The sequence below is a fragment of the Bactrocera dorsalis genome, chromosome 3 (genome assembly GCF_023373825.1).
Source record: "Bactrocera dorsalis isolate Fly_Bdor chromosome 3, ASM2337382v1, whole genome shotgun sequence".
NCBI lineage: Eukaryota > Metazoa > Arthropoda > Insecta > Diptera > Tephritidae > Bactrocera > Bactrocera dorsalis.
This window is the reverse complement of record NC_064305.1, coordinates 25,471,710-25,498,118: the sequence shown is the minus strand read 5'-3', so window position 1 is coordinate 25,498,118 and position 26,409 is coordinate 25,471,710. Positions and strand designations below refer to the sequence as shown.

Here is a 26,409-nt window from a genome sequence, read left to right as displayed (position 1 = left end):
AACGCGAGTTTCCTAATCTTTGGGAAAATATTAAAAACCCGTAATTTTTTCATTCCATCATTTTTTCTGAAATTAATTAGTTACGATTCTTGTTTTCATCACAAAATGCTTTATATAAGAACGTTACACTCAAAACTTCAAACCGCTATGACGAAAAATAGCATATACGATATATACTGTTACGAATTTACTGCTTGCTAGTTTACTTTGTTAGGTTCGTATCTCTGGATTGACAAATAAAATCAACACTGTTTAATTTAATTCAACAACTCTTTATTTCACAACTCGTCTACACTATAGCAGTTTACTCTTAGCACTGATTGATTACGTTGGCGCTGCCACGGCTTATATAGCCACGCACTTCTCGCTGATGCCGACGTGTCCTTCTAGAATATCGCGTCTGGAAATTACCAGAACATACGGCTATACGGCGCCAGACGCAAGCAGACAGTCGCGGCGCCAGACTCAGCAATTGTTTACCTAGACAAGCAGACAGTGCGGCGCCAGATGTCTATTGTTTCGACGAGCAGACAGCCGTGGCGCCAGATGTCTACAACAAGACAAATGCTATTCCATATACCTACAGCTATTGTTCATAATCAGGGATGCATATAGTAATACAAATATAACTTAATACTACTTTTGTAACACTGCCCTCCACTAAAGCCTAATCGTCCCGATTAGGCACAAATCCTCTTGAACCAAATGGGGCGAGCCTCTCCAAATGTACTACTTTCATTTTACATCGTGCTTTTCCATTTCTTTGTATGCGGTATACCACGTCATTAAGTCGTTTCATCACCATATAGGGTCCTTCCCAGGCTGTCTGCAGTTTCGGGGACAAGCCTTTCTTTCGAAGTGGATTGTACAACAGGACCAGATCACCTTCTTCAAAACCTTTTGAATTTGCCGCTTGATCGAACCGGTCCTTCATCTTATTGCTCATCAGATGCGTATGCTGTCTTACCATTAGATGCAATTCATTCATTTCTTCCTTTAAGGCAGAACAATAATCTCCATCATTTCTTACAGCTGTAGGATTCGTTCCAAACTTAAGATCAGCAGGGAGTCGCAGATCAGATCCGAAAATAATCTTTGCTGGCGTGTAACCAGTTGTCTCGTGCTTCGCTGAACGATACGCCAGCAGGAACATCTGGATGCACTTGTCCCAATTCCGTTGATCTTTATCAACGATTTTCCGCAGATGTTCTTCAAGCGTTCGGTTGAATCTCTCTACCATCCCATCTGATTGTGGGTGTAACGCTGTTGTCCGTGTCTTGTGGATGCCCAATAATGTACAGACTTCTTGGAAAATGGAAGATTCGAAATTCCTGCCTTGATCTGAGTGTAATTCGACGGGCACTCCGAACCTTGTTATCCAATTTTCTACGAACGCTTCGGCTATTGTCTTCGCTTCTTGGTTTGGTAAGGCATATACTTCTGGCCATTTACTGAAATAGTCCATGACAACCAGTAGATATTTGTTTCCGGCCGTACTGGTTGGAAACGGACCTGCAACATCCATTGCGACTCGTTCAAATGGTGATCCCACGTTGTACTGTTGTAGCCTACCGCGACTTTTGGCTTTAGGACCTTTAGCTGATATGCACTCTACGCAATTACTTATCCATTCTGCTATGGAATCTCGACAACCGATCCAGTAGAACCGTTGTTTAATCTTCTCTATAGTTTTTGTAATTCCAAGGTGCCCTCCACTAGGTCCATTGTGATATTCTTTCAATACTTTCGGGATCATGGACTTCGGTACTATGATCAGCAGACGAGACCGTTTGCCATCTTCACTTTCCCAGGTACGATGAAGGTATCCATTAACGAGGTTTATGCTGTTCCATTGGGCCCAATATGCTTTTGCCGTTGGACTCTCGCTACTTATTTGTTCCTTTGGTGGTCGTACCCCATTTTCTTTGGCTATTATCAGCTTTGCAAGATCAGGGTCCTCCAGCTGATTGATTCTGATGCGGTGAGGAGTCCAATCATCTTCAGGTTCTATATTCAGTGATCGCACGTCGATTATACCTTCTTTTCCTTCTGATTTGGAGCAATGTTTAAATTCCAGTGGACAAGGGCGATGTGATAATGCATCCGGATTTTTGTGGTGAATCCTCTTTCGGTGTTCTGTTGGTTGTTTCCATTTTGATGGGTTTACTTTTATCTTGCAATTTCGGGCAAAGTGACCCGCTTTTCTACAGTTGAAACATCTGCTTGTTGTATTTACTCGCTGTGCAGCAATTGTCTTCAGAGTCTTCAATATTTCTTCCATCAGCGCCGGTTGTTCCATTTCAATCCTTTGTACTTTGTGTGCTGGTTTACTTAGTAGGGAAGCTGTTTCCTGTGTGAGGGCGTGCGAAACCGTTTCAGCAAACGTTCTTTTTGGCATTGCATATGTGGCGCGTTTGGTGTCCACATCACGAATTCCATTTATGAAACATTGAATTTTTACCCTCTCAATGTAATCCACAGGTGCATCTGCATTTGCCAAATGAGCCAGTCGTTCTATTTCAGTTGCGAACTCTTGCAATGACTCGTTCATTTTCTGACCCCTATTTTGCAGTTCGATCTGGTATATTTGTTTCCGGTGCTCACTACCATATCGTCTTTCTATCGCACTCATCAATGCCTCATAGTTGTCCCGTTCACAGTCTGGAATAGTCTGAAGGATTTCTGCCGCAGGTCCTTTCAATGATACAAACAAGGATGCCACTTTGTCTGCTGCATTCCAGTTATTGGCCATTGCTGTCTTTTCAAACTGAAGTTTGAAAATTTGAAATGGAATACTTCCATCGAATGTGGGTGCCTTCAATCTTTGATTATTTGTTGATGGTGCAGGGCCATGCAGTTGCAGTTCTCGCACACGATTACTTAATTGAAGAAATTCTGATTTTAAATTTTCTTCGTCATTTTTTAAAGTGCTTAATTCGTCTTCAAATTTTGAAAATTTCTCTTGCACTTGTGTATTTTCTGTAATCTGTTGTAGTATTATTTTCAGTCATCTGTTGTGTAAGGCGAGACTCTATCTGTGATGTGTTTTGAGCTATTTGCGTTATTTGCTGTGCCAGACGATTTTCTGTTTGCACTACATTTTCTGCTATTTGCTGTGCCAGACGATTTTCTGTTTGCACTGCATTTTCTGCTATTTGCTTAATAGCCACTAACAGCATGTTCATGTCTACGCTTGATGATGTTCGTTGTTCTTCTACTTTTTCTTCTACCTTTGTAGAAGTTTCTGGGCCATCAAATTCGAATTCGTCGACATTAATTCCATCCGCTTCCATTGCTTCACGTAATCGTGCCTGCAGATCCGCCTTTTGCCCACTTATCCCAGTTCCTTTTTTAATTGCTGAATTCTCAATTCTCCGAATTTAACCATCTTGAATTTGGATTATTTGACAATCCCACTTCTGACACCAATTGTTACGAATTTACTGCTTGCTAGTTTACTTTGTTAGGTTCGTATCTCTGGATTGACAAATAAAATCAACACTGTTTAATTTAATTCAACAACTCTTTATTTCACAACTCGTCTACACTATAGCAGTTTACTCTTAGCACTGATTGATTACGTTGGCGCTGCCACGGCTTATATAGCCACGCACTTCTCGCTGATGCCGACGTGTCCTTCTAGAATATCGCGTCTGGAAATTACCAGAACATACGGCTATACGGCGCCAGACGCAAGCAGACAGTCGCGGCGCCAGACTCAGCAATTGTTTACCTAGACAAGCAGACAGTGCGGCGCCAGATGTCTATTGTTTCGACGAGCAGACAGCCGTGGCGCCAGATGTCTACAACAAGACAAATGCTATTCCATATACCTACAGCTATTGTTCATAATCAGGGATGCATATAGTAATACAAATATAACTTAATACTACTTTTGTAACAATACAATACCCTGAAGAAAGTTATTACTTTTCTGCTATTTGCTATTGTGATCGTAATTCACAGGTTCGAACTGCGATCACAGTTTCGAACTGCGATCGCAATCACTGGTTCGAACTGCGATCACAGTTTCGAACTGCGATCGCAATCGCAGTTCATAGAAGCGAACTACTATTTATAAAAAGTGATCGCAGTTGCGATTTGCGATTTTTCAATCACAGTGAAAAAATCACCGGTAGTGAAATATCGTTCATCACTAGTCTGAAGTATAAAAAAACGGCGGCGAAGAACTGATAAGGAGCATGCATCAGCTTCTTTGTAAAATATGGTCGAACGAAAGCATGCCCAACGATTGGATTTTAAGTGTGCTCTGCCCAATCCACAAAAAGGGAGACCCCACAATCTGCGCCAACTACCGTGGGATAAGCATCCTTAACATCGCGTATAAGGTTCTATCGAGCACACCACCTCCTCATCGATTTCAAAGCTGCTTTCGACAAAACGAAAATGAATAATACGGCTGTGCAAACTGACGTTGAACAACACCAAAAGCTCCGTCAGGATCGGGAAGGACCTCTCCGAGCCATTCGATACCAAACGAGGTTTCAGACAATCGCGCGACTTCTTCAATCTGCTGCTGGAGAAAATAATTCGAGCTGCAGAACTTAATCGAACAGGTACAATCTTTTATAAGAGTGTACAGCTGCTGGCGTATGCCGATGATTTTGATAACATCGGCCTCAACACCCGCGCCGTTAGTTCTGCTTTGTCCAGACTGGACAAGGAAGCAAACCAAATAGGTCTGGCAGTGATCGAGGGAAACACGAATTATCTTCTGTCATCAAACAAACAGTCGTCGTATATTTGGGAACCAGCATAAACACCATCAACAATGTCAGCCTTGAAATCCAACGCAGGATAACTCTTGCCAACAGGTGCTACTTCGGACTGAGTAGGCAATTGAGCGCAAAGTCCTCTCTCGACGAATAAAAGCCAAACTCTGTAAGTCGCTAATAATTTCCGCCCTGTTATATGGTGCAGTGGCTTGGACGATGAGAACAACTGATAGGTCATGTTGTTCGGATGGACGAAAACTCAAAGAAAGTCGTGAACTGTGTACGACAAAGAAACAGCGCCATAATTCATTAGAAGAGTTTGTCCAAAATCTTGGCGACTTCGTACATGGTTATACCAATAGTGTATTTGTACGACCATTCGGGGCATCGGTTATATGTACAATATTATGTAAAACAGTGTCATGTACGGTGGTTTTTTAATGAATAATATTTTTTCATTTTCTTTGCTCCCGTAAGAATATTTATACTTGTATGACGACTCTCATTTACTGTTACTATACAATAGTAGTAGTGATCCAGTTGTGAGAAAGTGACAATAAAAAATAATCAAAGGTTTTATTTTAAAACAAGGGAATGATTTTTTTTTAACTATTTTGCATAACAACAAAGGCACATTTTACATTTAAAAAGAGAAAAAAATAAAGAGTATAAATAGTGTGCTTAATGACAAAATAATATAATCAATAGTAAAATGGTTTCATGAAAGAAAAATATTGCCCTTAAATTTGCGAAAAATTTAAAAACAGTAGGGCGACCACAAAAAATTCGGAAGTTGATCAAAATACTGCCAGATTGTCGAGGCGCGATCCGTTTAACGCCGCTGCAGCCATTCAAAAAAAATTAGGTACACAAAATTCTTTAAGAAAGTTAAGCATATGCAGAAGCAGATGTCCCGAAAGGTGGTATAGATGCAATGTTATTCCGTTTGCAAATCGACACATTTATTAGGGTGAAGCTGAAAATGCAAAATTAATGTGATAGGTAATGATGGTTGGATGTGACTGCAACGTCCAAAAAAAACAGTGTGCATCCGCTACACGACTAAGTCCCTTAAACCCTGTGGCACTCCCATATGCTGAATGGAATTCGCCTTGCATTATGGCAATTTCAACAAAAATATGGGTTTCAGACCATGGTGTTAGCGTTATGGCTTGGTAGCGCAATCACGAGATTTGAATTCAATCGAAAACTTATGGAAAATTGTTAAGAAAAATATTGGACCAGTTAAACCGAAAAATAAGGCGGAACACCGAGGAAAGGTTTAAAGGTCTGGTATTCTGTTCCACAAAACACTTTCCGTGGCTTAATGGGTCTATGCCTAGAAGATGTACATCTGTATTAGACGATAAAGGGTACATTACAAAGTACAATCAATCTATTAATTCGCTCTAGATTTTTTTAGTGTAAGATATTATGATTCTATTTTTTGCCCTCCGAATTTTTGAAATATGTATTTAACCTTAGTTTTTGTAATATTTATGAATTGTTTTCTGCAAATATTTTTTCTATTTCCATTAGCACTTGACATGGCGTAAATAATAAAAATATATTTTGATTTATTTTATATAATTTAAATCAAATTCATATGAACAAGTAAGGAAGGGCTAAGTTCGCGTGGCACCGAACATTTTATACTCTCGCATGATAAAGTGATAATCGAGATTTCATTATCCGTCATTTACATATTTTTTTAAACGTGATACCTCAGCTCAAATACCGTATTTGTGTAAAGTTTTATTCTGCTATCATCATTGGTCCTAATGTATATATTATACAGAGAAGACATCAGATGGAATTCAAAATAGGCGTTATATTGGAAGAAGGCGTGGTTGTGAACCGATTTCACCCATATTTCGTACATGTCATCAGGGTGCTAAGAAAATATTATATACCAAATTTCATTGAAATCGGTTGAGTAGTTCCTGAGATATGGTTTTTGGTCCATAAGTGGGCGACGCCACGCCCATTTTCAATTTTTATTAAAAGCCTGAATGCAGCTTCCTTCTGCCATTTCTTCCGTAAAATTTAGTGTTTCTGACGTTTTTTGTTAGTCGGTTAACGCACTTTTAGTGATTTTCAACATAACCTTTGTATGGGAGGTGGGCGTGGTTATTATCCGATTTCTTCAATTTTTGAACTGTATGTGGAAATGTCTGAAGGAAACGACTCTATAGAGTTTGGTTGACATAGCTATAGTAGTTTCCGAGATATGTACAAAAACTTAGTAGGGGGCGGGGCCACGCCCACTTTTCCAAAAAAGTTACGTCCAAATATGCCCCTCCCTAATGCGATCCTTTGTGCCAAATTTCACTTTAATATCTTTATTTATGGCTTAGTTATGACACTTTATAGGATTTCGGTTTCCGCCATTTTGTGGGCGTGGCAGTGGGCCAATTTTGCCCATCTTCGAACTTAACCTTCTTATGGAGCCAAGAAATACGTGTACCAAGTTTCATCATGATATCTCAATTTTTACTCAAGTTACAGCTTGCACGGACGGACAGACAGACATCCGGATTTCAACTCTACTCGTCACCCTGATCACTTTGGTATATATAACCCTATATCTGACTCTTTTAGTTTTAGGACTTACAAACAACCGTTATGTGAACAAAACTATAATACTCTCTTTAGCAACTTTGTTGCGAGAGCATAAAAATTAGTACCATGGATGATTCTATTTTATTGTCCATTACCGTAAACATCTACTTATGTTTAACCTAAGGAAATATTAGGCATAATTAAAATTTTTTATACTCTTGCAACATGCACTTAAGCTCATAAACCACAAATGTACCCACAGGGTATTAAACCAAAAAATATAATTGGACATAATTTAAAGGAATGCATTTTAGATATTATTACGAGTATGCGAAAGTTTTGCGCACTCTCATCACATGCACTTTACTATTGTTGATTATCAAAACGTGAAGATGGCGTTATCTCTTCAAAACAAACATATTATAATAATAATCATTAAAACCTAATCCAATCTACAAAAGTCAGACCTTTGCTTAGATGTGCTAGTCATGTTATAGAGATAACACGCCTAGGATTATACTCAGAGCGATCGTTAACATAAAGCTTCAGCAAACGACGCCTTAAACAACTGAAATAGTGAACAGTTTTTTTTGTGCTTTCACGTACGCAACAACTGCAATTTACATTTTAAACGCTTCGAAAATAAATTTAGTGCATTCGGTGTATATTATATTATATTATTTATATTATAATAAATAAACATATATTTGAAAAATAAAATGGTTTTTGTTTGTGTGGATGATTTTGAAAAGAAGGCACATAGTGTGCTGGAGAAGAGCGCTTTGGACTATTATCGCAGCGGAGCTGGTGAACAATATACACTTAATTTGAATCGTGAAGTGTTTAGAAGGTAAATTATAACGGCATATTTATATTTCAAGGGTTTTTAATATTCAGATACAGATGCAGGGAACATTTTGACCGACATCATCCCGTTCTTGTATTACCATACACCATTACCAGATTTAGAGCAAATTCATTGAGAAACCCCACAGATGGATTTTGTTTTATGTTATAAAGTAGTAGTAAAGTATAAGTTAGGAGAATTATTGCCTTATTTCACCTATTTATGATAAGGGGATATTCTCTTATTAGAAAGAAGTTCTCTCTGAATTTTTTGACAATTTCTTACATATTGACCTATAGATGCAATATAAAGTCAACCGGAAGTTCCAAAATATTTATGTCCGTGATCCGATTTCGCTCATTTTCACAATGTACTTGTATGATAGGTATTTTTGGGTAACCTTGCAAACCAAATTTATTTGCTAACGGTCAGGTTGTTCCTGAGATCAAGGGTTTCATCTAAAGGCGGACGGTACAACACCCCTTGTTAAGGGATTGGGTGGGTTTCAGAGGCGCACAAAATTTTTTTTTATTTATGTAAACAATCATATATTTTAAAAATATAAAATGCCATATCAAAGGTACATATTTGAACAATGTCTCATGAGAGATTTTGACATAAAGATGTCGAAAATTCAGTCGTTGAGACCTCATCTCTCTGGATCTCACAAAAAAGTTCTCTCGCCGTGGACAGCAAAACTTGTTATTTGTTGGTCTAAAATTGAAAAACTAAAAACATTCTGTTGGTACATATCGTCACCTGAAATGCAAAATAACGTAACAACATTTTCGGAAATTTACAGTGGCATGAATGAAAGACGAAATAAAATGGAACATGAGTGAAACAAAATTTTAATATTGGTTAAAACTGGTTTATATGTGACCGCAGAACCTGAAAATGTTAAACATATGTAATATTATGTATGTAATTTGAAGTAGTGAAGCGTAATCCATACGACACTCAATTTCGAATTTTTTGATGATACGTTATTTTGCATTTCAGGTGACGATATACATATGTACATATCAATCTCGTTTTTGAACGAAAGAAATAAAAAATTAGTTTTAATTTTTTTCTGACTTAGAACGAAAAATCTCTTTTTTTTATCGAATTTTCGCCATTTATTGACTTAAACAAATAAATTGTAATGAAAATAAATCTTCGTTCAATAACTAGATATTGTTATTTTAAAGATGTGTATACAATTCGAACTAAATCGGTGCATAATTTTTCGAAAAATCGTGTCCACCGACTTCAAAAATGGAGTTTTGAGAAAATCGTGTTATACCTACGGTGAGCTCCACCGACGTGGCCTGATGAGCGGAATTTCCGAAGGGTATATCGTTTAGAATTTTACTCTGATCGATTTAAAATTTTGGGACAATATTTTAAACATATTGTGCTATTTAATAAGACAAAAATCGAATTTTCAAGTTTTCAAACCCACCCAACCCGGCTCCTATAACGGAAGACTCTTAGTAGTTTTTAAAATAAACATTACATGGAGGTTATTATCTGATTTTACACTTGTTTACAGTCTTCATCTCAGCAAACTAAATCATTGATAGGACGGGCCACAACAACGTCAAAACCACAAGTGTATCTCGCTACTGCGATCCTCTGTACCCAAATTACAGTTTTGTATTTTAATTTAGTGCTTACTTACGTATAACATCTTATAGGTCTTCGTCTAATGGTGTTTTGGGAACGTGGTTGTGGTCCGATTACGCCCGTCTACGAACTCGTCCTTATTTATTTTTTTTTGTTTTAGCAAAGCAACACGTGTATCAAATTTCATTTCACAATTTCATTGCGGCCTGTCAAAACCCGCAGGAGCAACGCCATGCAACATTAATAAACTTAAATTAATACTCACCCATCCAAACGGGGTTAGATCGCCGAAAAAACAGCCCTTGGCCGGATAAAATCCGGGTCAATTCCGGTGCGTAGAACCGGCTGTCGTTCGAATTGCCATGCAGCATCACTCACAATGGTTGGGAGGAGCTGGGTATACCTCACGACTTAAGCCTCTGTACAAGATACCTACCATTCGCAGAGGATCCTTTGCCATATCACGTCGCCCCAATAATTCGACATAACGGAGCGCTGTCACTTTTTTCCATACTCCATGTAATCCATGTACATATCGCTCATTTGCTGCAAGACCGGCATAAATCAAAAAACGTGATTTTTGAGTTAGTTACTTCATGTTGAGTGAAAAATTCATATGAATACCTCTTATATGCTCCGCTTGAGAAGAGGTGTAAGGTTGGAGTCACCGTGTAAGGTTGTAGTCAGTTGAAAACTTTTAACGCGTTTTCTGGAAAATCGATTTTGACTTATGCCGGTCTTGCAGCAAATGAGCGATATGTAAATCACACCTTATGAGTCTAAGTAAACGATGGTTATAATTTTTACGGTCGATACGACCGTCTTTGTTTTCTACGGAACAGGACGTTGCTCTCTCGTTAGTTTTACTGCGCAATGTCTCAATCAAAATTATTGGTATTTACTGAGCTTTTTCCGTTTTTTTTTTTAATCCGCGGACACGCTGTCTTCAGCACGCCATCTAAACAAAAAATAATTTTGCTACTACGAGTATGTATATTGGAAGGATTTGTTTTTTGGACGATGGAAGCCACTTAATTTCTCAATAGATATCATATCTACATCTATTTCGATTCTTATTAACAACATAGTTTTTGAAATAAAGCTAATCCAATATTTAATTTAACTGATTATTTCAGAATCCGCATACGCCCGCGTTTTCTGCGTGATGTCTCCAACATCGATACTCGCTGCAAAGTATTGGGCATTGATCTAAAATGGCCCTTGGGAATTGCACCCTCAGCTATGCAAAAATTAGCGCATCCGGAAGGCGAGGGTGGAAATGCGCGTGCAGCTGGAAATGCCGGTTCTATTTATATACTGAGCACACTGTCCACCATGTCAATTGAAGAAGTCGCGGCTGCGGCACCCGATACCAATAAATGGTTTCAACTTTACGTTTATAGAGATCGGTAAATTCATTATATGCCGTTGCAATTTCTTTATCTAATTAATTTATTAAATTTTTAGGTCGCTTACCGAACAAATGGTGCACCGTGCTGAGAAGGCTAATTTTAAAGCAATAGTTCTAACTATCGACGCACCAATATTTGGCCAACGTCGTTCGGATATTCGTAATAAATTCAGCCTGCCGCCACATCTTCATCTCGCTAACTTTGAGGGTATCAAAGCAGATGGCGTACGTACTGACGAAGAGGCAATTTCTGGTATCAATGCCTACGTTTCCAGTCAATTCGATCCGACACTAACGTGGAAGGATGTAGCATGGTTGGTAAACCTTACGCGACTGCCTGTAATCGTTAAGGGCGTACTAACACGTGAAGATGCCGTTTTGGCGCGTGAATTCGGCTGTGCCGGCATAATTGTATCTAATCATGGTGCAAGACAAATAGATACTGTACCAGCTTCAATTGAAGCACTTCCTGAAGTGGTTAAAGCAGTGGGTAATGATCTAATTGTGATGTTAGATGGTGGTGTCACACAGGGGAATGATATTTTCAAAGCATTAGCTTTAGGTGCTAAAATGGTTTTTGTCGGCCGCGCCGCACTCTGGGGTCTAGCATGTAATGGACAAAAGGGTGTTGAAGACTTGTTAAGTGTTCTTAAGAAAGACCTTGAAATTACACTTGCTTTAGCTGGTTGCCAAAAGTTAAGCGATATCAAAGGTGATATGGTGGCATATGAGTCCACTTATGCCAAATTGTAGACAATATTTGTAAACATGTTAATTACTGAATAAAATCTATCTAAAATTAATGAGTTTCAATAATGTTATTACCACCTTAACTTAGCACTGATATTTGGACTCAGAAGTGGTCCTCAAATTTCCTACACAAGCAGTAACTGATGTATATCAGATACGTCAATTATAGGGTTTTTATACTGACTAAGTTCTTCAATATCGCAAAGATTGTCACGGTAGTACACAATTTTTTTATTGTCTGGTTACGTACTGGTTTGCTTACAATCTTCAAATAGGATTCATAGCATAACATTTGGTGGATGAGCAATGTATGAGTTATTCTGCACTACTAAATTGAAAACTTGTCTCGCCTTATAAGGAATAAATTGCGTGAGATCTATAAATTTGAATAGAAATGAACTCACGTATAGAACAGAATTGTAGTGTTTAATATTAAAGTACTTGGGAACATAAACTCTTATTACGTATGTACACTGCTGAAGTTCTTAACCCTTAAAAGCCTGATAACTCCGATTCATTAAAAATTTTGATAAATATTTTATTGAAATTTCATTAAAATTATTATTAAATTGATATAAGATACATGATTTTGTATAATTATCATTACTTTCACAATAATCACTTGAAAATACAAAATTTTTTTTGAAATTACTTTTTCGATGCACTCTTACTGGAGGAACCCCAGGCGTTTAAGGGTTAAGATTACAAGGTGGTGAAGTTATTGCTACATACAATGGTAATATTCCACTGATCTTGGTTAGCCAAAGGGTGTGGGCTCATGGTCTGGTCCACGTTTTGTGTTCGCTAAGTCAATTGTAATAAAACCATCCGGTACTGCCGTAGCCATTTCAAGCAAACACTAAACATCAGTGGATAAGTCTGTATTCCAATCTTCCGATCAAGAAGGTTGCATGTTCTTTGGCAATATGGATTTAAAATCAACTCTGAAGAAAACATAAAACTTTTATTTTGTTTAATAAAAAATGTTGGAAAATTTGTTTGCCATACAAGTTGTTTGGAAATGAAACCATTTGTTGAAAAATTGAAATAGGTGTCGAAAAGGCAATTCATTAAAATGCAGAAGACATACTTACATATATGTATGTAAGCCAATTCGACCTCAAAACGTCGTACTATCCCATTTAAAACATCTTTTCACCATCACTGCAACTGGCTATTAAATTATTTAAACGGAAACCATTTCTACTGAAAACCCCCCTAAGCTGCCTTTGCTTGCTAAAACCATCTTCATCTTGTATTTTAACATATCCCAATAGCTTTGAGTTTCGTCTCTTTATGTTTATTTATAAATCCCAGCTTTTTTTGTCTAAGCTTTGTAGAAATAAAATTTTATTTACACGTTTTGCCTGTAGTCTATTTCGTTGTTGATTTACCAATTTAACAGCCTTCGGAAAAAGTATTCAGAAGGTACTGAAGACGCGGCAATCGTTAAATGCTTATACGCTATGTAAAACAATTTTGGAAATTGTTGTTTAAAATCTGCTCAAATTTTCAAAGGATTTTCATTTAACCGACCATCTGATGCTTTTAAGTAGACTGATAGCTCTCGGAAATGCTTTCCTCGCTTCTATTGGATTTCCAAATTTTGTGCACTCCAAAGACTGAAATCTTCTAAAGTACCGTCCGATAAATTTGAATCGGATTCGATATAGTTTCGCCAATACTAACATTTATAAGATCCTTAATTTTTTGTTTGGCATTAGCGCATGATATCGGATCGTGGAAATGGATATTTTTTAAACCTGGGTCCAATAGCGTGGAAATATTTCATAACACCCATTCGTTTGTTGATTTCTTATAGAATCAGTTTTTGTACCAATAAAACTTAGTTCCAAAAATCGTTAAACCATATAGTAGGTTACGCAAATCATCACATGCAGCACAGCTGTGCTTAAAAAATGTTATGATAACTTTTATTTAAATTTTAACAATATTTTGTGCAACTAAATTGAGCATATGAGCATAACATGAAATGAAATTTTTACTCCCAAATGCTATACTAAACGCTTTTACCATGTTCTCAGCGTTATCAGTGACCACAGCGGAATATTTTTCCTTTTCAAGTCTCCACTCTAGGGATGGAAAGATTGTTAACAGAATCGATTCTCGATTATTTTTTTTATATTTTTCGATTCTAAGAGTCGATTAATCGAGCACAAGAATCGATTCTTTCGATTTTAATCGATTTTAAATTAAAAGGACAAAAAGTTATTTATTAAATCACAAGGCATAAATTGAATGAATAATTCAAATCGATTAAATAAAACACAAAAATTGTTAAAAACAATTATATTTTTTGTCTATAAATAATGTACCAAGAAAATTTCATTTCATAAATTTAAATTTGATGTACTACTGAATGGAACTAGTTCAGTAGAAGCTTCTGATAAACGAGACTGTAAATAAATAATAGTAGAAAAAATAACTTGTTAAAAATTAAGCATTAAATGATATAATACAATAACTGGCTTTTAAATATACATAAAGAAAAATACAAGAAAAACAGTATAGATGTGAAGGTTATAAATAGAAACCTATATATTTACCGTTTTAGGTTGAGAGACACTTATTATTTCATCGTCACTCTCTTTTTCACTCAATGTTCTACTGCGATTTTGATTAGGATTAGGAGCAGTTAAGGATGTTTAATTAAGCTAGACGTACTATTATTATATTTTAATTGCTATCCACATTGGTGACACTGGACATTCGACCCGTTGTTTATTTTTTTAAAGTAAATCCATATAGCGCTAGGCGCCATTTTAATAAATTTATCGTCAAGATTTAATATGTACTAATAAATATCAAACAATGAATAAATTAATGATTTTATATGACTTTTTATCGCGAGTTTTCTTGTGCTCGTATGTAGTATTGTTATGATTTTACTGCTTGCTAGTTTACTTTGCTAGGTTCGTATCTCTGGATTGACGAATAAAACCAAAAACTGTTTAATTCAATTCAACAACTCTTTATTTTACAACTCGTCTACACTATAACAGTTTACTCTTAGCACTGATTGATTACGTTGGCGCTGCCACGGCTTATATAGCCACGCACTTCTCGCTGATGCCGACGTGTCCTTCTAGAATATTGCGTCTGGAAATTACCAGAACATAATGCTATACGGCGCCAAACGCAGCCACCGCTTAGACAAGCAGACAGTCGCGGCGCCAGACCCAGCAACCGTTTAAGAAGACAGCTGCGGCGCCAGATGTCTATTGTTTCGACAAGCAGACAGCCGCCGCGCCAGATGTCTACAACAAGACAAATGCTATTCCATATACCTACAGCTATTGTTCATAATAAGGGATGCATATAGCAATACAAATACAACTTAATACTACGTTTGTAACACTGCCCTCCACTAAAGCCTAATCGTCCCGATTAGGCACAAATCCTCTTGAACCAAATGGGGTGAGCCTCTCCAAATGTACTACTTTCATTTTACATCGTGCTTTTCCATTTCTTTGTATGTGGTATACCACGTCATTAAGTCGTTTCATCACCATATAGGGTCCTTCCCAGGCTGTCTGCAATTTCGGGGACAAGCCTTTCTTTCGAAGTGGATTGTACAACAGGACCAGATCACCTTCTTCCAAACCTTTTGAATTTGCCGCTTGATCGAACCGGTCCTTCATCTTATTGCTCATCAGATGCGTGTGCTGTCTTATCATTAGATGCAATTCGTTCATTGTTTCCTTTAAGGCAGAGCAATACTCTTCATCATTTCTTACAGCTGCAGGATTCGTTCCAAACTTAAGATCAGCAGGGAGTCGCAGATCAGATCCAAAAATAATCTTTGCTGGCGTCTAACCAGTTGTCTCGTGCTTCGCTGAACGATACGCCAGCAGGAACATCTGGATGCATTTGTCCCAATTCCGTTGATCTTTATCAACGATTTTCCGCAGATGTTCTTCGATCGTTCGGATGAATCTCTCCACCATTCCATCTGATTGTGGATGTAACGCTGTTGTCCGTGTCTTGTGGATGCCCAATAATGTACAGACTTCTTGGAAAATGGAAGATTCGAAATTCCTGCCTTGATCTGAGTGTAATTCGACGGGCACTCCGAACCTTGTTATCCAATTTTCTACAAACGCTTCGGCTACTGTCTTCGCTTCTTGGTTTGGTAAGGCATATACTTCTGGCCATTTACTGAAATAGTCCATGACAACCAGTAGATATTTGTTTCCGGCCGTACTGGTTGGGAACGGACCTGCAACATCCATTGCGACTCGTTCAAATGGTGATCCCACGTTGTACTGTTGTAGCCTACCGCGACTTTTGGCTTTAGGACCTTTAGCTGCCATGCACTCTACGCAATTACTTATCCATTCTGCTATGGAATCTCGACAACCGATCCAGTAGAACCGTTGTTTAATCCTCTCTATAGTTTTTGTAATTCCAAGGTGTCCTCCACTAGGTCCATTGTGATATTCTATCAACACTTTCGGGATCATGGACTTCGGTACTATGATCAGCAGACGAGACTGTTTGCCATCTTCGCTTTCCCAGGTACGATGAAGGTATCCATTAACGAGGTTTATGCTGTTCCATTGGGCCCAATATGCTTTTGCAGTTGGACTCTCGCTACTTATTTGTTCCTTTGGTGGTCGTACCCCATTTTCTTTGGCCATTACCAGCTTTGCAAGATCAGGGTCCTCCAGCTGATTGATCCTGATGCGGTGAGGAGTCCAATCATCTTCAGGTTCTATATTCAGTAATCGCACGTCGATTATACCTTCTTTTCCTTCTGATTTGGAGCAATGTTTACATTCCAGTGGACAAGGGCGACGTGATAATGCATCCGCATTTTTGTGGTGAATCCCCTTTCGATGTTCCGTTTCGAAGTCGTAATTCTGTAATCTTTCGATCCATCGTGCAATTTGGCCCTCCGGATTCTTAAACTGTAATAACCATTTTAATGCTGCATGATCAGTCCTCAGCAAGAATCGTTGTCCATACAAATACTTGTGGAAATGTTTTACACATTCCACCACAGCTAGTAGTTCTTTTCGCGTCACACAGTAGTTTTTCTCTGGTTTCCCGAGCACTCTGCTGTAATACCCAATTACTCTTTCTTGTCCGTCGATGAGCTGAGACAGGACACCTCCAATTCCATAAGCGCTCGCATCTGTATCCAGGATGAATTTCTTTCCAGGTATTGGATAAGCCAACATCGGCGCCGTACAAAGTAATTCTTTAAGCTGTTCAAACACTTTTTTAGCTGCATATTATTTTCAGTCATTTGTTGTGTAAGGCAAGACTTTAACTGTGATGTATTTTCTGCTATTTGCTGTGCCAGACGATTTTCTGTTTGCACTGCCTTTTCTGCATTTTCAGCTATTTGCTGTGCCAGACGATTTCCTGTTTGCACTGCATTTTCTGTATTTTCAGCTATTTTCTGTATAGCCACTAACAGCATGTTCATGTCCACACTCGATGATGTTCCTTGTTCTTCTACTTTTTCTTCTACCTTTGTAGAAGTTTCTGGCCCATCAAATTCGAACTCGTACACATTAATTCCATCCGCTTCACGTAATCGTGCCTGCAGATCCGCCTTTTGCCCGCTTATCGGCAATTTACGCTCCTCCAGTTCCTTTTCCAAATGCTGAATTTTCAATTCTCCGAATTTAACCATCTTGAATTTGGATTATTTGACTATCCCACTTCTGACACCAATTGTTACGATTTTACTGCTTGCTAGTTTACTTTGCTAGGTTCGTATCTCTGGATTGACGAATAAAACCAAAAACTGTTTAATTCAATTCAACAACTCTTTATTTTACAACTCGTCTACACTATAACAGTTTACTCTTAGCACTGATTGATTACGTTGGCGCTGCCACGGCTTATATAGCCACGCACTTCTCGCTGATGCCGACGTGTCCTTCTAGAATATTGCGTCTGGAAATTACCAGAACATAATGCTATACGGCGCCAAACGCAGCCACCGCTTAGACAAGCAGACAGCAGCGGCGCCAGACCCAACAACCGTTTAAGCAGACAGCTGCGGCGCCAGATGTCTATTGTTTCGACAAGCAGACAGCCGCGGCGCCAGATGTCTACAACAAGACAAATGCTATTCCATATACCTACAGCTATTGTTCATAATAAGGGATGCATATAGCAATACAAATACAACTTAATACTACTTTTGAAACAGTATGTATAACTTGAAACTAGTCACTTAATTAATAGTAAAGTTGAATGTCAAGAATCGATTCTTAATCGACTTCGACTACTGAAGATCGATTCCGAAAAATCGATTATTTTACGAGAAAACTCGATTCTCAAATAGAATCGGAATCGAGTTTACCATCCCTACTCCACTCATTGCAGGTATTTAACAACACATTTGCTATATACCCATAGGTGTGCCTTTCATTGAGTTGATAAACCCCTAAGGTCACTGAATGAAATTCCATACCCACACCGAAATGTGTTGTAACGCCCAAATAATACGCATTTGTATATCCGTCCAAATATCACTAGTTTAAGTGAAACTTTCAACTGTGTTTTAATTTTCATTTTTCATCAAGCCATCCTGTTACTGTAGGTCTGCTTGGATTCTTTTGCAAAATATCCGTAACACTAATTATTCTTAAACATGGAACTCTTTTGAGAATTGTATAAAAAGTTAAATGCGAATTTAATGCAAATCAGAAGAGGAGCAGATCCCCTCAATCCAACCATACTCATTTTAATACTGAAATCGTAGGATGGTATACTAAACTCGACTCCGTTGCTATCCTCTTGCTCTTTCATTTTAGTACCAACTTCTGCTATAAGCTTCTACAATGGAATGTTGTCCTGTTGTGTGGGCACTATCAAATCTGTGTCACAGTAAACATTCTCCAGCTTATATTTCTTAAATTGTATATAATAATAGATTTTGCGTTGCAATAATCTATTTTCTTTAATTTATTTTGTTGAAATAAAAGATCAGAATTATTCTTCTCTAATATTACAATCGTGTTCTATTATATTATTTAAGAGCTGCAAAGGAAAGTGAATAAGCTTTTATTCTTCTGACGGATACTGGTTTGGAGCAATGCCGTAGTCCTGGTTCTTGTCGTTGTTCCTACTTTCTGTCCTGATTCCAATCTTCAGGATCCTGGATATTTTTTTCTGCACAAATAATAGAACTGAACTGAACAAACTGAACTGTTATGTTTCGTCTTTTATACGTCAGCTGATAAGCTTATCGTTTTGAATTTGTCAGTGAGGCATCAAATAAAATATTTGTATTTTGATTTGTTCAATTAATTTTAGTTCGGATTTCTTTGAAGTTTTCCTAGTTAGAAAAGGTCAATTTCCAGTGATAGCGTTAAGTGTCAAATTCTATTGCGTAAGTATTTATGTGCACAGATGTGCAATCGCTTTATTACCTGATCGTTATCATCTGAATGTCCAATTATATTCGTAAGTATGTTCATGTGTATGTTCTCAGTTCATTGTGAAATTATGTTCGTTTGTATGTTCTTGCGTATGTTATCAGCTCTGGAATATCGGATTAATTGTTGTTGCTACTGCTGTGGACATAGTGGCTGTAGTAGTTGTAGTGGCTGAATGTGTAACAATATGGACTGCCAATCCTAGCGAAATCCTAGATATTTATATATTAAGTGACTCTTGTATGATGGCCTAATAATAAAGTGCAAACAATTATGAATGTAATTGAATGTTGTAAACGTCTCTAACAATTTTATTAAAGTTTTAATTTCGAGTATATGCTGCTCCAAATATTTTTTACAAAACTTTATAAATCTCTCTGCCGCAAGCCAATGCATTCAAATACAAAAAGTCGATGCATCGACAAAAATACATCGATATATCGATGCATATAGGAAGGTCAAAAGCATCGGTAATCTTCGATAAATCGCAAACATCGATTGTTGCTATCCGATGCATCGAAGATTACCGATGCTTTTGACCTTCCGATATGTAGCGATATGTATCAAAGCCGAGTATCCTTTGGTATAAGCTCGCGGCTTCAGTGAAGTTACAAGTGGTATTAATTTCATAAACTTGCCATCATTCTCATTTAACTAACTCGGCTCATATGTAGAATCATTACTCACTGGTTGCATGGTATTTATAATTGTTGCTTGGTCTGGCACAAGAGCGTACTTGAGAATAGTCAGCTTCCCGGAATTGTATTGAACCCGCAAAAAAAGATTCAATTTTTCTAGAATTTACCCACAGATGCATTGAAATACTTTTAATATACATTGTGCGATTTTCATAATTTTCACTGCCATTGTTAAGTATACCTATGTTAGAGAACTGTTCTAAAAAATTAGGATCTCTTAGTTCTTTAATTAAAGACAGGAAACCGGAAAAAAATAACTGAATAATCGGTTGTATGGGAGATGTGTGAAGTTGTTCAATCTGGCCGATCCCGATAGATGATAATAAATTTTATTCGTATACCGCAAAAGTTGACGAAGAAATTTTTATAAACCGGTTTTAGACCCAGGCAAAGTTATTCCGAATAAACGGTAGAATATTTCTTGCAATCAACCCACTCCAGTGTTCGTGCTGCCCCTTTTTCCGATTTATAATGAATTTTACACTTATATTTCGAACTTGTATACTCACTAACACTTCACTAATGCGTTTCTAACTATTTATTTTATATTAAATAGTGCAAAAATAACTTTAATTCAATAGGGGTATTCGCTTGCTCTGGCAAGATTGCAGATTGCAAAAATACTATAAATATACAAGGCCACGAGAGCACCCATTGCAGAATCTACCCTGCAAGACGGAGGTAACAGATTGCACAAACACATTGAAACATTTTCAGCTGTTCACTAACATTGTTACATTTTCTGGAATTTTCAATGGAATGGGAGAATACGTAAGTAAGATAGAGAAAAACTATCGACATTATAAACATATTGTAATGTTAACTTGTTAGAATAGGAATATTTCAAGAAGAATAAACGAAAAGCGCAGTTTATTTTGGATTTTAAAGAGGTAAGTTCGCTAATTGATAATATGATATTTTATAATTAATTTCTAATTTATATATATATATTATTAATTTCTTTTATATAGGGAAAACGAAAGAGGTTAACAAGGAGAAAAAGCTAAGCATTGTGAATTTAATGTTGTGTGTATAATTAAAAATTTTAATATTACAGAAATCATTTGGACCATTGGTGAAATTCAAATCTATTGCGTGCAGCAACCAAATAATGGAGTATGTTTGAAATTATTAAAGTTAAATAGTGTATATTTAATTCAAATATTTGTTATAGATTGTGCATTTTATTTTGATTTTATTATTAAATAAAGAGAAATAATAAAAAAACTGAGTTTTATTTAAAAGAATTTAATTTGCTAGATGTAACAAATGGGTAACAGATAATCTTGTTACTGCTTGTTCTTCCTAACATGCTTATATGTTAAAGGTAACAAACTGATAACCAAAATAATAACACTAACAGATATTCGGGTAACAAATACTTTTTGTTATCCATAACACATGGGTAAGCTAAGCGCTAACAAAATAATTTGTTACCCGTAACATACTGTGAAGAGATTTGCTAACAAATGTGTGTATTCTGTTAGAACAAGGCAGCATGCGATATTTGCCATTGGTTAGAGCGAGATAACCATTGAACATCAAATAGCTATCCGTGCTATGTGTTACTTTTTTCCCACTCTCTGAACAAAAGTAACAAATATTTTAACGAATGCAAAAGTGAACAATAACAATTCGCTTACACGTTTGCTAACAGCTACCCGTCTTGCAGGATAGTGATATATGAACGGCTGATTCGTTCAATTTATTGTGAATGACTATTATGCATGGCTATTGTGAATTGGCGCACCTTCTGCAGACATTTTTAACAAGAAAAACTGTAACAAATCTTTATAATTTAAATAGAAGTTATAAAATCTATTTAAAACTTACCTTCCTCAACAAATTAACAACGTAATCTTTATGTAAAATGACGGCTAAAACAGGGTTGCAATTATGTTTTTGCGTGACATTGCACGCAAATATACATGAGTTTTGGTCTGACATATTTTACAGCCATTGCAAATAATTTTCTGCGTGCGTTTGCTGTTGTGCCGGTGCACCAAGAGGAAATATATGCAGTTCTTGCACCGTGCAAGGGTTTTGCAAGAGCAAGAGAATACCCCTAACATTTAACTTTTGTTCAATTATTTTTGTTCACACAATAACAAAAGGGTTGCATTGTAACTAATAATCAGTGTTACCTTATGTACTTATTTTACAGAAATACCCAAAGAAATAAAGAAAAGAAATAACACCCCAATGACAGGAAATAAATAACACATTAGGGGTATTCTCTTGCTCTTGCAAGATTGCAGATTGCAAAAATACTACACCGAAATATACAAGGGCACGAGAGCACCCATTGCAGAATCTAGTGATATATGAGCGACTGATTCAGTCAATTTATTGTAAATGACTATTGCGCATGGCTATTGTGAATTGGCGCACCTTCTGCATACATTTTTAACAAAAAAAACTGTTCCAAAACTTTATAATTTAAATATAATTATAAAATCTAATTAAAATTTACCTTTCTCAACAATTTAACGACGTAATATGTCTTTATGTAAAATGGCAACTACAACAGGGTTGCAATTTTATTTTTGCGTGACATTGCACGCAAATATACATGGGTTTTGGTCTGACATATTTTACAGCCCTTGCAAATATTTTTCTGCGTGTGTTTGTTGTTGTGCCGTTGTAAATCTGCAATTCTTGCACCGTGCACCGGGTTTGCAAGAGCAAGAGAATACCCCTATTAGTTTTTCACATAGAATTCCTTTATGCATTGGCGCCTTTCGGCCGCGCTTCAAAAAACATTACCCTGGTCGATCCAACTCCGGGATTTATCAATATAATGAAACTTCTGAAAGATTTTACAATACTCATCACAAGATAATGAATTTTGTACCGTCGGTATAATCTCATTTTCATTTTCTTACTTATTTTATTCTTTAAGGACACAGTTATGTAGTTGTGCAGCTGCCTCAATAACTGTGTCCTTATACATACGTTTGTATTTTAATATTTGACAAATGTCGCTTGGAGTATGTTGCGCTCTATGTGTTCCAGGTGTGAATAAATGGATTTCAACTAAAGTTTAATATAATGGAATTACAGTTATCTTTGCACTATTTAATATAAAATAAATAGTTAGAAACGAATTACTGAAATATTAGTGGACATAAAAATTAAAAATATAAGCGTAAAATTCATTTTAAATCGGAGAAATATGCATTTTAAATAGTTGAAATTTAAATGGAAATATCTCAAAAGCCGTAAATCAGCGGCAATCATCATCGGAGTATCCTAGCCAAATTCCGAATTTAATGGCTATACATTTGTCTACATTTCTAATTTAACTAGCTTAACGATTTATTATTTCTTATTCTGATTTACAACTTCTTAATTATAATTCATTTACACTACTGCACTAATTCATTTACACGGCAATTCTCGTCGTACCAGCTGTTCTTTTGCATTTTCCGAAAACCAATGGTTTCGGTTGCAGCCGCACGTAAAGAGCTTGAAATGCCGAAAGTTCCCTTATACCGAGTTGTTGATAAGTGCCCTCGAAGAGCAAGAGTGCAATTCGAATAGAAACCTTTCGGCTGTCTGAGTTTGTGATTGCAGCTTCTCGACATCGAACCTTCCTTGTGTTTGTTGAGGTACGTTTTTTGTTGCACAGAGGCGGGTACGAATCTTGGCTGCAACAAGATAGTGGTCCGAGTCGATGCTAGGTCCTCGGAGCGTACGCACGTCTAGAACACTGGAGACGTGTCTTCCGTCTATCACAACATGATCGCTCTGGTTGGTGGCTTTTCGATCTGAAAACAGCCAGGTAGCTTGCTGTATTTTCTTGTGCTGGAATCTAGTACCATAGATGACCATATTTCGGGCCCCAGCGAAGTCGATCAGCCTCAACCCATTTGGGGATGTTTCGTCGTGGAGACTGAATTTATCGACCGTAGTGCCAAAGATACCTTCTTTGCCCACCCTGGCGTTAAGGTCGCCAAGCATGATTTTGAGATCGTGGCGGGGTGAGCTCTCAAAGGTGTACTACAAGCGCTCATAGAATACACATTTGGTCACATCGTCTTTCTCTGCCGTCGGGGCGTGGGTGCAAATCAGCGATATGTTGAAGAACTTCGCTTTTATGAGGATTGTGGCCGAACGTTCATCCACCGGGGTGAATGACAGTACTCGGCGACGGAATCTCTCTCCCACTACGAGTCCCACACCAAATTTGTGCTCCTTTAAAAGCCACAAGGACCTACTCGCCTCAATCTTTGTCCCGTCCATCGCATTTCTTCTCGCCTTCACTGTAACGAGGACATCAACCAGCTGGACAGCTTCACAATTAAGGGACCGGGCATTCCAGGTGCATGTCCTCAAATCGTAGTCCTTATTTCGTTTGCCGTGGTCGTCATCAAAAGGGAAGTCTCTCATCCAAGTCTGGCACAACTCTGTGGAGGGAATGTTTCGAATTCTTACTTCAGCTCGCCTTCTTGTGCCATATGTATAAGAATCCTCACTTGCGTGTACTTTTACACATGACTACATCCTCCATTTCTGGTTTACAACTTCTTAATTATAATTCAATTACACTTTACTCACTAACACTTTAATTAGAACTGAGTCTGCGCCACATCGGCAGCTCTAATGAAGTATGTCATTTCGAACTTATATCACTCGAACATCTTGGCAACCATGAATTTTGCTGTCTCGTCATTTCTTGCAAATTATCATCGATTTTGTTTTGATTTCGCATTAATGTTTACCACTATATGTAGAAGAAGTAATTGATATTACATTAACTCTTTAGGGAAAACACTATTGATTGATTTTTATAAATTTTTATAAAGAGATAAATATATACATCTGTACTCTTACGACATCTGTGATGATGTGATGTGGAACGAAGTACTCTATCCTAATTCTTACATCTGAACATATGATAGTCTGGCAGCATTAGCCAATGAAAAGTCAAAATTGGTTGTCAAACTTCTAACCTAACAAAAGGCAAAATAAGCCGTTTCATCGCTCGCAAACAAAACGAAGGGTGTCCACTTTTTACTTTTTCCATTTATTATTATAAATTAGTGAATTTAAAAATTATAAGAAATGAGTTCTATCGGTACAGGGGTGAGTTCTGATTTGAAACCTTGAAATTCTCATCCGATTATTCCAAATATGTTTTGTACATCTTATAGTACGATCTTTCGGCATCACAATTTTCGCCTGATGGTCGGGTCTATCAAATTGAGTACGCTGGTAAAGCGGTAGAAATGAGTGGAACGGTCATTGGAATGCGTGGAAAAGATGGTATTGTTTTGGCCGTAGAAAAAATTGTAACCAGTGCTTTGTATGAGGATGACGCAGCTACACGTATATTTACTGTAGACAAAAACATTGGTATTGCTATTGCTGGTCTTTTAGCTGATGGGAGATATATAGTGGACATCGCTCGACAAGAGGCCGCTAATTTCCGTCAACAATTCGAACGTACAATACCTTTGAAACAATTAACTGAACGTGTATCAGCTTATGTGCATGCCTATACGTTGTACAGCGCAGTGCGCCCATTTGGTGTGTCTGTTATATTGGCCTCATGGGACGAGGAGCAAGGACCACAACTATATAAAATCGAACCTTCTGGTACTTCATTCGGGTATTTTGCCTGTGCTAGTGGCAAGGCCGAACAGCAAGCTAAAACAGAGATGGAGAAATTAAAATTTGCGGAGATGAGTGTGGACGATTTGGTTCAGAATGCGGGCAAGATGTAAGTACCTACATATAATTTCTATACACGAGTATTCAAATAGGTATATTTTTTTGTTTAATTATGTCAGCATTTATTTGGTACATGATGAGCTCCGAAACAAAGATTTCCATTTCGAAATGAGTCTGGTCAGCAAAGAAACAAAAGGGCTACATCGTTTAAATCCCCAGCCATGGTACGATCAGGCAGTTCAAAGTGGTCTAGCGGCAAAGAATGAGGACGATAGTGATAATGAAATATAAGATATTTTTTATTTAATTCTAAATCTCTATATAATAACTAATCTATTTGATTTGGTTTCAAATATTTAATAAAAAAATTAAATCTCGAGCACACGAGAAATAAATGAATTGTTTGCTTTATAAAATTGTCTTAAATTGGTAAGATTTCATGAAGTATTAATACAGTGCAAGTCAAACTTTCATTATAAATTCTTGTGAATGGCATATAAGTCTATTATTACACGCGGCAACAAAAGTTGCTAATTCTCGGGCGATTCTCTTTTGCTGTCGCCCATTACCTTCACACGAGCAACTTGTGTTGCGCAACTCTGTTCGAGTTTTTTTTCATTCTCTTTCACTTTACTTTAACCCATTGTCGTTTCTCTTTCCTTATAGGTATTTGGGCCACTCTATCACATATGCATAT

The 26,409-nt window shown here is 37.2% G+C and overlaps 3 protein-coding genes and 1 long non-coding RNA gene across 5 annotated transcripts; 2 read left to right on the top strand and 2 right to left on the bottom strand.

The window, feature by feature from the left end:
- Window positions 1-530: 530 nt before the first annotated feature.
- LOC125777488 (uncharacterized protein K02A2.6-like) lies at window positions 531-16,285 on the bottom strand. The gene is made up of 2 exons (XM_049452580.1): window positions 16,239-16,285; window positions 531-1,593 (listed from the first exon to the last, which is right to left on the bottom strand). Exons 1-2 carry the CDS (start codon window positions 16,249-16,251, stop codon window positions 668-670), a joined length of 939 nt encoding a protein of 312 aa, XP_049308537.1. The 5' UTR covers window positions 16,252-16,285; the 3' UTR covers window positions 531-667.
- Window positions 7,798-11,970, top strand: LOC105222327 (uncharacterized). Its single transcript, XM_011199609.3, has 3 exons — window positions 7,798-8,148; window positions 10,893-11,165; window positions 11,224-11,970. Exons 1-3 carry the CDS (start codon window positions 8,018-8,020, stop codon window positions 11,918-11,920), a joined length of 1,101 nt encoding a protein of 366 aa, XP_011197911.1. The 5' UTR covers window positions 7,798-8,017; the 3' UTR covers window positions 11,921-11,970.
- On the bottom strand, window positions 12,727-13,745 carry LOC125777496 (uncharacterized). Of its 2 annotated transcripts, none has more exons than XR_007422331.1 (3): window positions 13,312-13,745; window positions 13,012-13,249; window positions 12,727-12,861 (listed from the first exon to the last, which is right to left on the bottom strand). It is a non-coding gene; the product is annotated as an uncharacterized LOC125777496 (long non-coding RNA). The 2 variants fall into 2 exon arrangements; XR_007422332.1 differs by having other exon boundaries at window positions 13,012-13,244.
- Window positions 16,286-24,960: 8,675 nt separating the features above from the next.
- LOC105222328 (proteasome subunit alpha type-3) lies at window positions 24,961-26,107 on the top strand. The gene is made up of 3 exons (XM_011199610.4): window positions 24,961-25,124; window positions 25,193-25,761; window positions 25,832-26,107. Exons 1-3 carry the CDS (start codon window positions 25,104-25,106, stop codon window positions 26,001-26,003), a joined length of 762 nt encoding a protein of 253 aa, XP_011197912.1. The 5' UTR covers window positions 24,961-25,103; the 3' UTR covers window positions 26,004-26,107.
- Window positions 26,108-26,409: the final 302 nt, after the last annotated feature.